Below are 15992 nucleotides of genomic sequence, written 5' to 3' on the forward strand. Positions count from 1 at the left end.
GGAGACAGGGACAGTGCAGGGTCCAACAGTAGTTGGAGCGAAGGCAATGCACAGTCTGGCAGTGATGAGAGCAGTGCAGGGTTCAGTGAGTTTGGGGATGGAGGAAGTGCAGTGTCTGGTGGCAGGAGAAAAGGGTTCGGTGGGGACAGCAGGAGTGCGGGGTCTGGCAGCAGTGAGCCAAGCTCACTGCTGATGGCCATGCCCAACAGAACCAAAGGGCCCAACTTCTTTGGTACCCTCTGGTAGCCCAGTAGAGAGGCTCCATTGGACTGAATGTGACCCATGGGACATATATTTGATGTCCCGATTTTTAAGATACTGACTTTTCTATCCATCCATAAAACAATCTCATGTCCAGACTCTCATTATCTCAGTTTCTGATTCATCATTTCCTCTTTCCTCAGCAAATGCAGCACTGCCTTGTTTGTATCCAGTTGGAATGTTGTCACAAAGATGATTCTGCTTTGTCACTGTGGACAATATCATCCCCTGATTCTGCTTTATTTTTCACTTCAGGCATAAGCTGAATGCTTTTGCTTTCAAGGCCCTTCACAGCAGAGCTGTAACTAGCAGTTTTGGCATCCTGGGTGGGAGATGCTGTATAGCCCTCTCCTACCTCCCCATCAGAAAGAAAAAATCACTCATGCCTCAATGCATATATTTGACCACTTTTTAAAAATAACCGTAGAACCTACAAAATAATGTGCTTTACATTCAGTAAGACGTGTTATAGTAGATCCTTCAGGTTAGCAATCACGGAAAAATCTGTGTTATGTTACTTGTATGACTTGTTGGAAAAAGTAATAGCTGAAGTGCCTTTCCAGAAATAAAGGGATGAGGAATTAATTATTTCCTTCAAAGTTGGAAGCAGCCTAGATGCTGTGTGAATTTGATGATAAAAACATAGAAAAGATGAGAGGCTCAATGAGAAAAGCAAAAATCATATTTTGACACTGACTTTTGGCAGAGGCAAACTCATTGATCACTTTGTCACCATTAAAAAGTGTTCATGGTCAATGGACAAATTCATGATCAATGGACAAAATCGCCAAATTAGAAAGATGCTCTTGCCCCATTGTAGAATGTGCATATGTTTTCACCAGCTTTAGCTTGCTGAAGTTCCTCTCACAGGAAATCATTGTTACTGATAAGTTCATAAAATTATGTTACTTCAGAATGTCTTTGGGCCACCACCATATCTAAAGCAAGCTCAAAAAACAGACAACTTCTAAATTTATTTGAAATGATGACCATCATAGCTTACAGGGACAGCTGTGCCTCTGTTTGCCACCAGTTTCTCCAAGCACATGACTGATGGCTAGGCCCAGGAGTTTTGTCCCAGTTTATCATATCCTATTGGTAAGCTAGGTAGACTTAGTTTCTTCAGACCCGAGGAGGTGCTTGAATGCACAACTTTGAGATGCTCTCTCTTTACAAAACTTGCTCCAATCATTCTGTTTGTTATATTAGTGGGCTTTGGCTGTTCTGAACAAAACTATTTTTTCAATATAGTTATGAGGTTGCATGCAAGATATGAAATCATCAGAGTTAACTAGTTGGGCATTGTCCCTTAGCAACTTCCAGCTGTTTGTTGGAAGGTGATTATATTTAAAACCATTTTTTTCTCATCTTGCTTGTCTTTCCTCAAAGTTTCCTATTAAACTAAACCAAGAAATAAACAGTAAACATCTCAATATCCAGGTCAACATATGTTGCTTATAAATTACTATACTTTCTCACATACAACATACACCTTCCCCCCACTCCCTTCCCCCATTGGGATATGTGATTCAGCAGGGAACCTGATTTTCTGACTGGGATAGAAGCAACCTGTTGATTTCTGCTTCACAGCACAGTAGCTGTTGCATTACTATTCAGGCTTAGGGAGTCCATTGACTTAACATCTCATTGTTCTTCATGCCAAAGGTATTAATGATGGTTTCTCCTTTTTTAATTGGTTTGATGTGCCACTAATCAAGCTAACTTTCCTCAGGGCAATTTTCCTGTCTGCCAGCTGCTTCTGGTCTCTCTTCTTCCATTTCACAGCCTTGGAGACTCTTTAGCTCTTTTTAAAATCATAGATGCACCCATGGAGATGAGTTTTGGCAACAGCTACTGTTTCAGCTTTAGTTAAGCAGGTCAGAGAAGGCGAGTAAATTGAAGATTGGGCGCTGTTCCTGCTCTATGCAGCCACAACTCTGGGGGAAAAAAATCATTTTTCTTCATTGTACTTTTCAAACACATGGTGTGTATTCCTGTATTTACTTGAATCCAAGATGACTTTGAATTTTAGATGACTTCCCCAATAATTCAATGTTATATATGAAAAATTATAGATTTGTTATAATTTTCCATTTATGGAAGCTAATTAGTCGAAGGTCATCTTAAATTAGTCTCTCCACTACTGTGGCAGGGAAAGCAGGGGCATGGGGCAAGAAGCCAGAAGCCTGCCCCTTGCCTCCCCTGCTTGGCCCCCTGTGCTCCCTGCCTCCCTTCTCTCTACATGTCCCCCCACCCCTTGCCCCCCTGTGCTCATGGCTGACCCTTGCTGCTTACCTTCTGTTGCTTCTCTCTGGGCCCAGGGCAATCAACATTAGTGGCCCTAGTCCAGCCCCTTGCTGCCTGGCCAGGCAGCAGCAGCAGTTTTAGGCCTGGTCAGGTTGGGGCTGGAGGAGCCAGAACAGAAGGTAAACAGGAGGTGGGGCAGGTGCCACAGTCTCCCTGCACTTCACAAGGCTGTACAGGCGGGTCTCGCATATGCGACCCCTCTTTCCATGTGGTCTCCACCATGCTCCCGTGGCTGCAGGACACCCTGCCCCATTGCATGAGCCACCGTGACCTGGGTCAGGTGGTAGCTCAGTTTTAGCTTCAGATCTGAGCCCAGGGCCAAAGTTGGAGCTGAGCCACAACCTACCCCAGGTCAGTATTACATTATAAGATGAAGCTTTTTTCCCCCTGTGTTGTTTGGGGGTGTAGAAAATCTCATCTTGGATTTGAGTAAATACGGTATATTCCAGGTATGTTTTATGTGAGAAAATATGGTATAAAACTGCTTTGATTCTATCTATGAAAATGCAAATGTGTGACAGTGAGGATCAGAGGCCATGGGAGACAATAGGTGTGAGACAGGTAGGTGGGGGGAGAGGAAATGTTGACCTGGTGGTAGAATGTAGCTGGTAAAATGTAGAGAGGTGACCTGGGGTTATCGGATGGCAGGCAGGTTATAATGCGTTTGTTCCTGAAAGCTTGCAAAGAATAATTTTTCCAACTATTTAGTTGGTTTAATAAAAGGTACCACATTTACCCAAAGAACCTTGTCTGCCTATGTCCTTAGACCAACACAGCTACAACCAACACCCCTGAGACATTTGGGGTTGGCAATCTATAATACATTCTTTATGAAATCATCACCTACTTCTTTCTTACCCAGAACAGCAGTTATTGGTTTGTAACTTGAAAATAATTTCCACAGATTGATTTGGATATGTCAGACATCTGTAACTGTTAATGAATAGAAGTAGTACATACACAATTATTAGTATCTTGAGCTTGGCCTCTTCACTAAGGTATATGTGTCTGGTGGCAGGAGGGAATCATGCTTTCTGATGAAGTCACAAAGTTCCAGGCCAAAGATGACATGGGAAAATGTCCCCGTTTCCATGTGGCAACTGCTGTTGTTTCAGTCACACACAAACAAACAAAAACATTAACAAAATCTGACTTTTGGATTAATCAATAGGTTTATGTTTAGATGTACCAGTAATGCAGGAAAATGTCTCCTTACGTAGGAATTATTGGCCTTGGCATGCCTGGCCAGGCTTAAAGTATCTAAGTTGAGTGTGCAAAAATGTTTTGAGGTTTTATATTTTATATTCTACTGAAAAGAGTGGAGGGGAAAAGGGAGAAATGGAGCCATGCAAAATTGGTTTACTTGGGTAGCTGTAAGTGCTCACTGTTGTCTCTTAATTAAAAGATTCCGAATGAAGTGGCTCCATCCAATCTGAGCATGTGTACTGCATCCATTTTTTTTCTTAATATGTTTGTTTTTCCTCCTAGGCATCCAGTGGGAACTACTATTTCATTCCCTATATAGTAACACCTTGTGCCGATTATTTTTGCTGTGAAAGCGATGCCCTAAGGAGAGCCTCTGAGTACATGCAGCCTAATTGGGACAATATCCTGGGACCTCTGTGTGTTCCACTGATGGACAGGTTCATCAGCCTTCTCAAGGACATTCATGTTACATCATGGTAATTTTACCTCACTTGCACCTTGCTGCCCCTGAATAATCTTTTCTAGTATGGGAGGGCCATCTGAACCAGCAGGGTTTGACTTCGTGTTGCTTAATTTTTTGCCAAAAGAAATAGATTAATTTACTGTAAACTGTACCACAGTCTTGCAGCTGTTGTAGTAAATTAGCTGTGTTATGACAGCAGTGATTTATACATACTTTCCAGAACTCAGTAAACAAAGTCAAAACTGCTGACACAGCCCTTGGAAAGCCAAATGTAACCTGTATGGCTTGTAGTTGTTACAAGAAAAAGAGTTGTATTTCAGTTTCTTTACAAGCCTTGAAACCAAAGACCATGTGTTTTTCAGCACCAGATCAGGTGTGCACACAGTATGGTTTTAACTCTGATTGACTTTTTAGTACAGGATTAGTACTTCTCTATCACTTGACTTTCCTACCCACCACAGTACTACATATCCCCTATATTATTATAGAATAAAATTGCCAAAACCTCCTGCCAGTTTGTGAGCAGCTGCACAAGGGTGAACACTGGTTCCAGCTTGCTGGCATGGGGAGAGAATTTGACACCTATCTTGCAGCACAGTGTCTTTATGTTTCTATGCCTCCATGCAATGAAGTTCTGGCAAAGAAAATCAGCTTCCCCAATTCTGGAGGGCTGATTTTAAGGAGAAGATGTTTGGGTGTGTGAGTAAAAATGGTATTCACAGAATGATGATCTGGGATCCATGTGCCCCACAGTGACTAATGCTACTTGTTTAGTAACACTTTTTGGTACCCCTCTGTTTGTTAGGTATTGTCTGCTGCTGCCTATCCTGCAACTTTTCCGATTTTCAAATGAAGATATACTGTAGTTTTTGCTTTTGTTGATGCAAACCAGTCCTACCTCTCCATCTATTAACCTATAGCAACCAGGCAGCTGCTACATTATTGCATATATTCCATGGGGTGGATAAACTACCTGATACTTCAAGACAGCATCTTTGCAACATTGGTGATTATTCAGATTGTGCCTCAGTTGCACACAAGCTTGATTTGGATCCATGTATACCATGGTTTGAAAATGTGCAATACAAACTTAAATAAGGTTCTCCTAAGTATCTATCCTTGATGACTACAAGGTTCTTGGACTGCAACCATACTCTTGAGCTGAGTTGGCATCATTCTATGGAGCTCAGATTTAAGTTAATGCGTTTATGCACTATGACAGCTGCTATGAAATACTTGGTTCCTGAGGTTTCCTAGATGTATTTTATATTAATTTGACAGTAACTGGATATAAAATAATGTTTTGGCTTTTCTGTTTGTTCTGTTTCATTCACAAGCATATTAATAAGGAGAGTATGAGGATTTGGGTGACTCGTTCAGTATATTGTTTGTTTTGTCGAGGAACTTCCAGTCAAACTCTAATCTTAAAAAGCTTTATAAAGTGCCTTAGTCATTTCTGATAATGAGATTTTAGGTGAGAACAGACAGAACATTTATACTGTCTTCCGTGTCCTTAAACTACTTTTAAAACTTCATGGACAGATGACACAGACTTGTAACCAGTATCCTTGATTGGTGTGTCAAATCACCCTGTGATAAAAGTGGTTTAAATTTTTATTGTCAGTTAGTATGTCCATGTCAGCTAAAAAGAATCACATGTGCCTCCCCCCCAGGATTCAGCTGACCCCCTCTCTAACCTGTCCTGCTTTGGAGTCAAAGGTACCACATATGGTGTACCCCTTTATATATCAGGTGCAAAGAAATGACATCAATTGATTCTAAAATCATAGAATCATATATAATTAGGGTTAGAAGGGACCTCAGGAGGTCATCTAGTCCAACCCCCTGCTCAAGGCAGGACCATCCCCAACTAGATCATCCCAGCCAAAGTTCGTGTAGCCAGGTCTTAAAAACCTTCAGGGATGGAGACTCCACCACCTCTCTGGGTAACCTGTTCCAGTGTTTTACTAACCCCCTCATGAGAAAGTTCTTCCTAATATCCAACCTCAGCATCTTTTGCTGCAACTTGAGACCATTGCTCCTTGCTCTGTCATCTGCCACCACTGAGAACACTCTAGCTCCATCCTCTTTTGAACCGCCTATTCAGGTAGTTGAAGGCTGCTATTAAATCCCCGCTCAGTCTCGTCTCCTCTAGACTAAATAAGCCCAGTTTCCTCGGTCTTTCCTTATAAGTCATGTGCCCCAGCCCCCCACCACTTTTTTGTTACCCTCCTCTGGCCCCTGGACTGACCCCTGGGGCACTCCAGTTGATACCAGCTGCCAACCAGACATTGAACCATTGATTGCTACCCTCTGAGCCTGATGGTCCAGCCAGTTTTCTATCCATTTTACAGTCCATTCATCCAGCCCATACCTCTTTAGCTTGCCTGCAAGAATGGTATGGGAGTCTGTATCAAAAGTCTTGCTAAAATCAAGGTATATCTCATCCTCTGGTCTCCCCGCAACCACAGAACCAGTCACCTCATCATAGAAAGCAATTAGGTTGGTCAGGCATGACTTTCCCTTGTGAATCCATGCTGGACTTGCCCAATACTGTGCAAAATGCTGCCTGGGTATCTGGATGAGCACATTTGCTCCTTCTGTGAATCCTTGCCAATGATGACACCTTATAACTGTGCTTCCTCTGTGATCCTAAATAAGACTAAGGTGAACTTTTGATGTGGACTGCTTGGAGAGGACACAGTGTGAGGGCAGGGCAGGGCAGCAGAGATCCTGGTGAAAGTCCAGCCCTCTTCTACACAAAAGCCCAGCCCTCTTCTGCACCATGAGTTATCCTACGTTGAATCATGGCAACTTGGGCAAGGGCCAAGACATCTGTACTGACATCAGTTGACATCCAGCTTCCCTCAGTTCAGCCTGTCAAAACACCTGCTGGCTTAGGTATCAATAATATAGGTGAGGAAATTTAGCATCAAAGAAACCTCTTTCTCAAAAGACCCTCAGATATTTACATCACACCTTTGTGTGCACTATAAACTGATTCTAGTGAAAAGAGCCATGAAAATTGTTGCTGTGGATTTTATGTGCATCCTGTGATATTTGTGAAGTAAATGACACAGTCAGCTAATGCATGATTTGTTTCTGCTCCACTTTATTTTATTAGCACTGTTATCTTTATGTCTTTTTAAAGATGAGGTATTTTATTTTATTTATATCACTGTCCACTCCACTCAGTGTGCCACTTCAATGCTCCCTTTCTGCTTTCTTCCTGATAAAGACATGGATTACTGTGTTTATTTGGAGGAATGACCAAGCAAGGTAAATTAAAGACTAATTAAAAATTATAATATTTAAGAAATATTTGTAATGAGATAATATTAAAGCATAAACTGGAATGCATGACTCATTCTGATAAGAAAATGTTACTGCTCTTTGGTAGAGTAACCAAATCTTTTATTTAGAAAATTCTAACACTTGTTTAATATATTCATTATTTAGTGCCTATTATAAGGAAACACTGTTGAATGATATTAGAAAAGCTAGAGAGAAGTATCAAGGAGATGAATTGGCAAAAGAGCTGGCCAGGATTAAACTCCGCATGGATAATACTGAAGTCCTGACTTCTGACATTGTCATAAATTTACTTCTTTCTTATCGAGATATCCAGGTATGTTCCTGAGGAGAAAATAACTAAGATTATTTTCTTACTGGGGTTCACTTTATGTTCGTTTTAAGTCTTGATTTCCTGCTTCTCTGGGATTAAAATAAATTAGTGCCCAAATTCAAGGACATATGATACAAATTCCAAGTGTATTGTAGAATTGTGTATTAGAAGTATTAGCTGTTAGAATTTTTAGAGGGTTTTAAGCATAGTCTCTGTTTAGTTTTCCTGTCTCAGAGGAGGGGTATTCACTAGGTCATGGAGTAGCTGATCTGTGGGACAAATGGCATGGGCAGCTTCTGTATGCGGCCAGATTAGGGAGGGAGCAGGCAGCACAGTGGTAGATAATACAAGGGGGCAGAAGGCAGAGCATCAGATCAGGCAAGGGAAGGGAATTGGAGTGGCACTCAGGGAGGGAGCGGGGTTTAATTTGTGGCCTAGCTGTCAAAAATGTTGGCTGCCACTGCCTAGAGGACCATATGAGGTCTCTTTCATCCAAATATGTCTATAACTTCCCTGTTGCTACACCTTTTCAGTCTAGAAAAAGTATTTTATTTAGTTTTCAAGTTTTTAATCCAAAATATAAGCAGTTGGACACTAAGGAAAGGGATTTGCTGTGATTTTAGTATTTGCTGCAAGAATCTAGACCTACCATATTTCAGTATGGCTACAAAAAGGAACATCTGTTTATTTAAAACAGAAAACCTAAATAAAACCTTTTCAGTACCTTTTCCTTAAAAATGTTTTTTGTTAAAAACAAACAAAAAAAAGGCTTCTGTTGCCATACTTCCTAACTGTCCATCTGTGTGAGGAACTTCCTTCTTAATAGTTATTTTCCTTTATTCTTTAAAATACAGCATGAGTTGTCCTTACAGCAACACTTTTGTCTCCAAATTAAGTATCCATCAATTGTAATTGAAAGAGAGAGAGATCACTACATAGTTTTGCATTTTTTTAGGGTGTTGTTGCACACTTAGCACATGTTTTATTTAGATGGTAGTAAGCGTTAATATAACTTAAAAAGTTTCCTGAGCAGTCGCATCTTAATGCTTCCTATGATCTAAATATAGATGTTAGTACTAAACTGGAGTCTTGAACTGGCTCTGGTACAATCCCAGGGCAGAGACTGAAAATCTGACGGGGCTAGGATCAATGCTGGCACCTCATGGGAGCCAATTCAGCACTTGGGTGCAATGTGCGGACTGAGAGCAACACTGGCATGGCATGGGAGCTAGTCCTTGTGCCCCTACACTGTACCCAAGCTTTGAACTGATCTGTGTGCAGGCCAGGTGCTAGAATGGCTCTGTGCTGTGCCAGTGTCACTCCCAGACCCCTCGCTGCACTGGAGCTTTGAATCGGCACAGCTCTGGTGTGGTGGTATCGGGGCTGGCAGCCCAACAAATTTGTTGGGCACCCTGCTACTCCACTAGATCCTTTCTAGTTCAAGTTTCTAGTGCAGTGAGGAGGCTGGGAGCCTGACAAACAGCTTTGTCAAGTTCCCCTGCCCTCCACCCCAGCACCAGAATCCCTTGATCACATTGTCTCTGTGGAGCAGATGACCATTAGGTCAACACATGTTAGGTAATCAGATCTGGAGATGGTCCTTACTGGCAAAGGCCTGACTTCACAATGCTACAGTGGCACTTAGCTTGCGCTTCACTGCTTGAACACTTGGACACTAGTGTTATAAGTAGTCAGCACATGCTGAGTATAATGGGTAACAATACACTTACTCTCCATTTTGAGCACCCTTTTGTCCTATCACAGTGCATTCAATTTTAGTTTAATAACATGTGACTAACTTTATGCTTGCTTCATTAGCTTTAGGCATTCCCTCTTATTCTATTGTAAGCTGTTTTTACTAGATTCATAGATTGTTAGGGGCTGGAAGAGACCTTGTAGATCATCAGGTCCAGCTCTGCACCCCCCGCACAAGGCAGGAAGACAACTAGGGTTAGGTGATCCCAGCGAGGTGACTGTTCAGTTTCCTCTTGAAAACTTCCAGGGTAGGTGACTGCACCACCTCTTGAGGGAGTTTATTCCACAGTCTGGACACCCAGACTGTGAAGGAGTTTTTTCCTGATATTAAGCCTGAAGTGGCCTTCTAGGCCTGGGCCACAGTGCTTGGTCATTATTACATAATTTGATTAAACTTCCAAGTGAAGATGAGGTCTGAAAGGGCCAGATTCATAGCTACTGCTAACACTAATACCATCCAACTGCAAATTTTATAGAATGCTTTGGTTTAGTGGTGCTTTCTGTGATTGATTGTGGATTTTTCTTACACTATATTAGGACTATGATGCTATGGTGAAACTGGTGGAAACATTGGAAATGCTGCCTACTTGTGACTTAGCTGACCAGCATAATATTAAATTTCACTATGCGTTTGCATTGAATCGGTAAGAATAACTGTATTTTTATATTCCCTGTAGGTGTGTTTATATGTGTGCAAATACGTTTGAGGTTTGTGAGTAAAATCTTTCTCCTTCACCCCTTCCAAACATGATATCTATAAGATAAATTACTTTGCTGCAACCAAGTGTTTAGTTGTAGCAGGACAACTTTTAAATAGGACTTTCAATTAATCACAGTTAACACGTGCAATAAATGCATTAATTGGTTCTTGCATTAATTTTTTTAATGCATTAATTGTGGACATGGCTTTGGAGCCCATGCCTTGTCTCTAATTCACCGCCTCTGGGCTGCCCAGTGGGGAAGTGGTGGCAGCACAGAGGACTGCAGGATGTGGGCGTGCACACAGAGACAAGCAGCTACAGCCTGCACAATATATGTAGAGCAGTGCCATGCTGGGAAGTCTGTGGAGGGGGAGGGGCCGGGGGGACAGGCATGGGGTAGGGAGCAGGGGAGGGGCAGGGGCAGGTGCTGGGTGAATGGGGCCCTGGAGCTGTGGCAGGTCATGGGATGGAACTGTAGGTGGCTGGTCCAGTTGCTTGGGGGGGTGGGGCACGGCTCCCTGCCACAATGAGCACCCCTAGGGGAGACATGGAGGGCATGTGTCCCCCCAGATATGTGCATGGGGCAGAGGCAGGCTGCCTGCTGCGGGCTGGGGCTCTTCACCCTGCTGCCCTTGCCCTGGGAGCTGCACGACAACATGTTGTGCCTCCTGCAGCTGGGCAGACTTATCTGCTGGGCAGTGTGTGTGTGTATGTGTATGTGTGTATGTGTGTCACTCCCAAGCCACAGCTCCACTCCCCCCAGCCCTGTTGCTGCCTCTTACTCCTGGCCCACAGTACCCTGCATCCTGCAAGGGCATTTGGCCCATCCCCCCGCCCAGGCTCCAAACCCCACATACATTCCCACAGCCCCCCACGCCTTCACAAATTCCCCCACTACACAAACACCCCACTCTCCAACCATACAGAGTACCTGCATAATTTTGCATAATTTTGAGTTTTTTTCTGTGGACAATTTTGAGTTTTTAGCTGCGCAATTAAAATTGCGGTTAATTGCATCTAATTTTTTTAATCACGCAACTAATCATGATCTTTTTTTTTTTTATCATTTGACAGACGTACTTTTAAAGTTTAAAATCTCAAAGGATCTTTCAAAAAGTCACCATCTTGTAAAACAGACTGACACAACATAATGGATCTCATCTAGAACCCACTGCTGTCAATGGGAAAACACCCATTAGATTCAGTGGGCTTTGGATTAGACTCATACTACTTAAATGCTTGAGTTATTGGTTACCTCCATTTCTTAATAGTTAGTTTAGCAAATTAGAATCATGAGTGAGTTATTGAAGTAATAAGTAACAAGTAGTAATTGAATTGCAACTCATGAGTCATAATGGAGGAAGTAAAGCTCATTTGATCTTGATGGTTTTTACCCTCTCCACCTCCCCTGGAGCAACAAAGGTAGATTTTCTGTGTTCTCTCTATATTCTTCTGAGCTGTTTTAGCTTCCCATAGCATTTACTCTATGCTGGCTACTACGTTTTAAATTCTTTATTTTAAGAAAGCTTTTAGCTTGCTTTATGAAAAACAGGGCTTATCCAAATAAATAAAAAATAAAATACAAGAAATCTGATATTGTTTGAAATCACAAGCGTGAGTGGCAAAGGTAGCTGATTAAATGTAAAATGCCTAGGTGAGTCGTAGGGCTTTTGAGTACTCATATACTTCATTCTCACTAAAGATTAGCACTATGTATTACATAGATAACATACATTACAGAAGATTATGACCTGACCAACTAATAGTTCTCAAAAAATACTTTTCATTTGGGAATCCACATCAAATGAATCTTGTTTCAGTGGGATTCCACAGCCATCAGTGGTAGACCTGGGAGTAGTGAACATTTATTTTCAGCAATGGCTGTTTTTTGGTAGAATCTACAAACGGACATCAAGATTGGGAAAGGGATAAAAAGTTATAAGGAGAGGGCAGTAATACAGAGTGAACCTACTGGAATGATCCCATTTGAACAAGATATGTTAGAATTCAGCCAAATACAAGATTGTACATCCAGTAAGAAAGAACACAGGACGTGTCTACAGAAATGGGGAGAAGGCCTTGTTCTGGAGATGTAAAGGATTTAGGGGTCAAAGTACACAAACGACTAAATAAGGTTTTCCAGTGTGAGGCTGTGGTAAAAAAAAATAAAAAGGCTAATGCATTCCTTGGATGTATGCATATGGAAGTAATGAAGTAATTTTACTTCTAGACATGATATTTATGAGACTGATACTGTTAGCTGTGTACAGTTCTGGGAAGAGTACAGAAAAGAGAAATAAATATTATATGAGGACTGAAAAACTGTACAGTGAGAGACTTTTAAGAGACCTGTTTACCTTATCAACAGGGATCCAGGTATTCTCTGATGATAAAAAAAAAAAAAGAATCCTCAATTTTTAGGTTAAGAAAGTAACCCAAAATCCACATTTTTCCATGATTAAAATGAAGTGCCACAAATACATATACATACATACATATATACATATACATACAATATGTATATGTATATATGTATGTATATGTGTGTATATGCATGCATGCCTTGGGTTAGCAAGGGGCATAACCCCATGCCACTGCCCCTACTGCTGCCAGTGCAGCATGGGGCTCACAGCAGCAGCAAGGAGCTTTCTCACGTGACCCTGCTCTTCCCTGCTGTGTGGGGTCCTGCCCACCAGGCTGGGGAGGCCCAGGGGGAGGGCAGCAGGGCAGGGAGCCTAAGTCTGCAGCAGGCAGCCTGCACTTGCCCCCACCCCACCTCATGCACAGATGTGGGGGGCACAGATTCCCCCTCCCCCTGGGAATACGTGCAGCGGCAGGGAGCTGGCTCCACTCCTGTCCCCTGGATGAGCCTACCAAGGCCCTGTGGCAGCCCCAGCCCCGGTCAACTCCCTCCCTCCCTATGGGGATCCCAGTTCTCTCCTTCCCCCCCACCCAGTGTATGTGTGGGAGCTGCTCTCTAGGCTGCCTGGCAGCCATGTGCATACACATGTACATGGCACCCCTTGCCTGACTGCCCTCCTCCCAGTCTCCCCAGACTCTTGCAGGCTGGAACCTGCAGACTGCTCTTTGCAAAAGAGGAAAATCTGCATTTTTCTCAGGCAAAATAGTAAATCTACAGTTGTTTCTGTTTTTCCATGAGAAACGGAAAACCTAGATATCTGATAACTACTGTGCTCCAGAAGCCTCCTGGGTCTTATGTATCAGCATCCCCACACTTAAAAATGATGGTGGAGGCGCTTGAACTGAAGCTTATCGAACGAGCTTTAGTTGAAGCACCCCGCCACCATTTTTAAGCTCAGGGATGCTGATACATGAGATGCTGTAGTGTTTTAATTCAGATCAGCTCTTGCAGCCACACTAATTAAAGCACTGGCCCCCCCCCCACCCCCAGAGCACATGTAAAAGTGCCCTTGGAGACTGTAAAAGTTCCACCAAAAAGGATTTGGCCATTTTTGAGAATGAAGTTTTCTGAATCTCTTTGCTTTTTCTTTATCTAAAACTCTCAATTTATTGGATAGCTTTACTGCCTCAAGAATTTTAATGTAGAAAGTTAAAATTTATCAGAAAAGGGATATTCGTTGCCCCCCAGGAAAATCTGTCCACATTTGATCAGCTTATCAACTGCAAAAATTGCCATTTGCAGATGTATAGTAAATTTTGTACAGTTAGAACATACACACATGAGCAAGCTGATGTAAAGTAAAAATGGTCTGAGAAGGACCAGGCATCTGCTTCTGCATCGTACCTGCCCTGCAGCAGAAAAAGAGGGAAGCTACCCTTGGTGCTTATTATTTTATTGGGATAGGATCATGCACACAAGAAATTATCGCAAACAGTTGATGTGTTGTAACACCTTTCATCCCATTCCTTTTATTGCCAGTTACTGTCTTGTTTCTACACCCCATCCCGTCCCCACCAAAATCGACTTCTCCTGCACTTGCTCTTCATACTAACATGCTTTATTAAGTGATTTGCTCATCTTACCCAGTTTGACCATTAATGCATATGTGCTTCCGAGAACAATTAAACACTGTTGTTATGGAAAATACTTTTCTAGAAATGAGCAATCATTTTTCCATTAGGAAGAATGAAGAAACTAATCTCTTCTGTTTACAGATATTTGCTTGCTCCACTTGAAGGTGAATTCTCTTTTTTTAAAACCAACTTCCTTGTAGCTATTTTCAAGCTGTGTTCACTGCTTAATGCAAATGCATTGTTTAGGGTTTGGTTAAATTTGAATCCATTTAATTCAAGTGCATACTCATCTAAAATCTTTATTGTTAACCCCTTCTTCTACAAGCTGTACTACAAGCTTTGAGAAGTTTTAAATTAATGTTTTATTGATCGTTTTTATTAATATTCATTCATAAGGATACATAAAAGATGTATACCCAATATATTCTGTTGGTTATTGTCTTACAACCCAGGATAAAGATTACTTATAGCATATTAAAAAAGTCTGCCTGAAACAACATACATCACAAGTAATAACAGACTAGCTAATTTGGGGAATTAGAGCATGCCAATGTCTGATAGGACTGAATCCAATATTTAATTAATACTTCAAATAAAGCCTGCCACAGTTCTAATCACAATCGAAAGAGAATCTCAGTCTTTCATTTTTTCTTGTTCTGCTTTGAGTCACTGCTGGCTGTTAATTTCATTTAGCCTTTTCAACTATTGTGGAGTAATGCTGCAGAGAGCTAGAGATATGGAGTCAAGTGGTAGAGAATTACTTTTGGGGTCTTGGGTTCTTCAAATCAGGTTAGGGTAGGCATGTGCTGGCAGAGCAATCAATTGCCTCCACATTACTGGTATTATTGTAATTAATGTAATGATGACAATTCTTCAAGCACATTACTGTGCCAAGGTAGTTATGAATCTCTCTGGTTTCTACCCCAGGGCAAAAATTCAGAGTTCATCTTAAGTTCTTCTTAGTGTAAGGTTAGTATAAAGGTAGTGACTAAAAATATTTGTTATATCTATGATATAATTAAAGGTGACATATAAGGGTCAGAAGAGAGGTGTTCAGATGTATTGGTCTTTTTGCTTCGATCAGTGAGTGTACCTACATCATACACCTACCTTTATCTAGTTAGGAAATATATGGATGCACAAATTTGGGTACTGTGGCACTTAAGAGTTTGGTTTGAGCTGACAATAAAGTTGCTTAAGTTTTCTGTATTGTTACATTTATAGAGTATTAGCAGGTTGGAAGGGACCTCTTTGGGAGGTCATCTAGTGCAACCCCCTGCTCAAGAAACCATTGTCCTTGACTAAAGCATCCCAGTTAACTGTCTGTCTGACTTGCTTTTGAAAGCATCTAAGGATGGAGATTCCACAACCCCTCTAGGTAGCCTGTTCTAATGCTTAACCATTCTTATGGTCAGAAAGTTCTTCCTATGGTCAGAAAGTTCTTCCTAATATCCAGCCTAAATTCTGCTTGCTTCAGTTTAAAACCATTGCTCCTTGTCCCATTCCCTGTGACCACAGAGAAACAGCCTGTCTCCATCCTCCACACAACCGCTGTCTGGGTATTTGAAGACTGCTATCAACTCTCAGACTTCCTCAGACATAACATAGGCTGAAAGAACTAAAGTTATTTAAAGTCATGTTTCAAAAGCCAGTAATAATTTTTGCCACACTCTGCTGA

The 15992-nt window shown here is 41.7% G+C and overlaps 1 protein-coding gene across 5 annotated transcripts in view; it reads left to right on the forward strand.

Annotated features, from left to right (window-relative positions):
- Window positions 1-15992, forward strand: part of MAP3K15 (mitogen-activated protein kinase kinase kinase 15) — a 134146-nt gene that overhangs the window by 38740 nt on the left and 79414 nt on the right. For all 5 annotated transcript variants that reach the window (XM_025201125.1, XM_025201124.1, XM_025201121.1 and 2 more), the window contains 3 exons: window positions 4057-4250; window positions 7697-7865; window positions 10155-10261. In XM_025201125.1, coding sequence (XP_025056910.1) covers window positions 4057-4250; window positions 7697-7865; window positions 10155-10261 — 470 coding nt within the window. The remainder of the gene's footprint in view (window positions 1-4056; window positions 4251-7696; window positions 7866-10154; window positions 10262-15992) is intronic.

This window comes from Alligator sinensis, unplaced genomic scaffold, assembly GCF_000455745.1.
Source record: "Alligator sinensis unplaced genomic scaffold, ASM45574v1 scaffold583_1, whole genome shotgun sequence".
NCBI lineage: Eukaryota > Metazoa > Chordata > Crocodylia > Alligatoridae > Alligator > Alligator sinensis.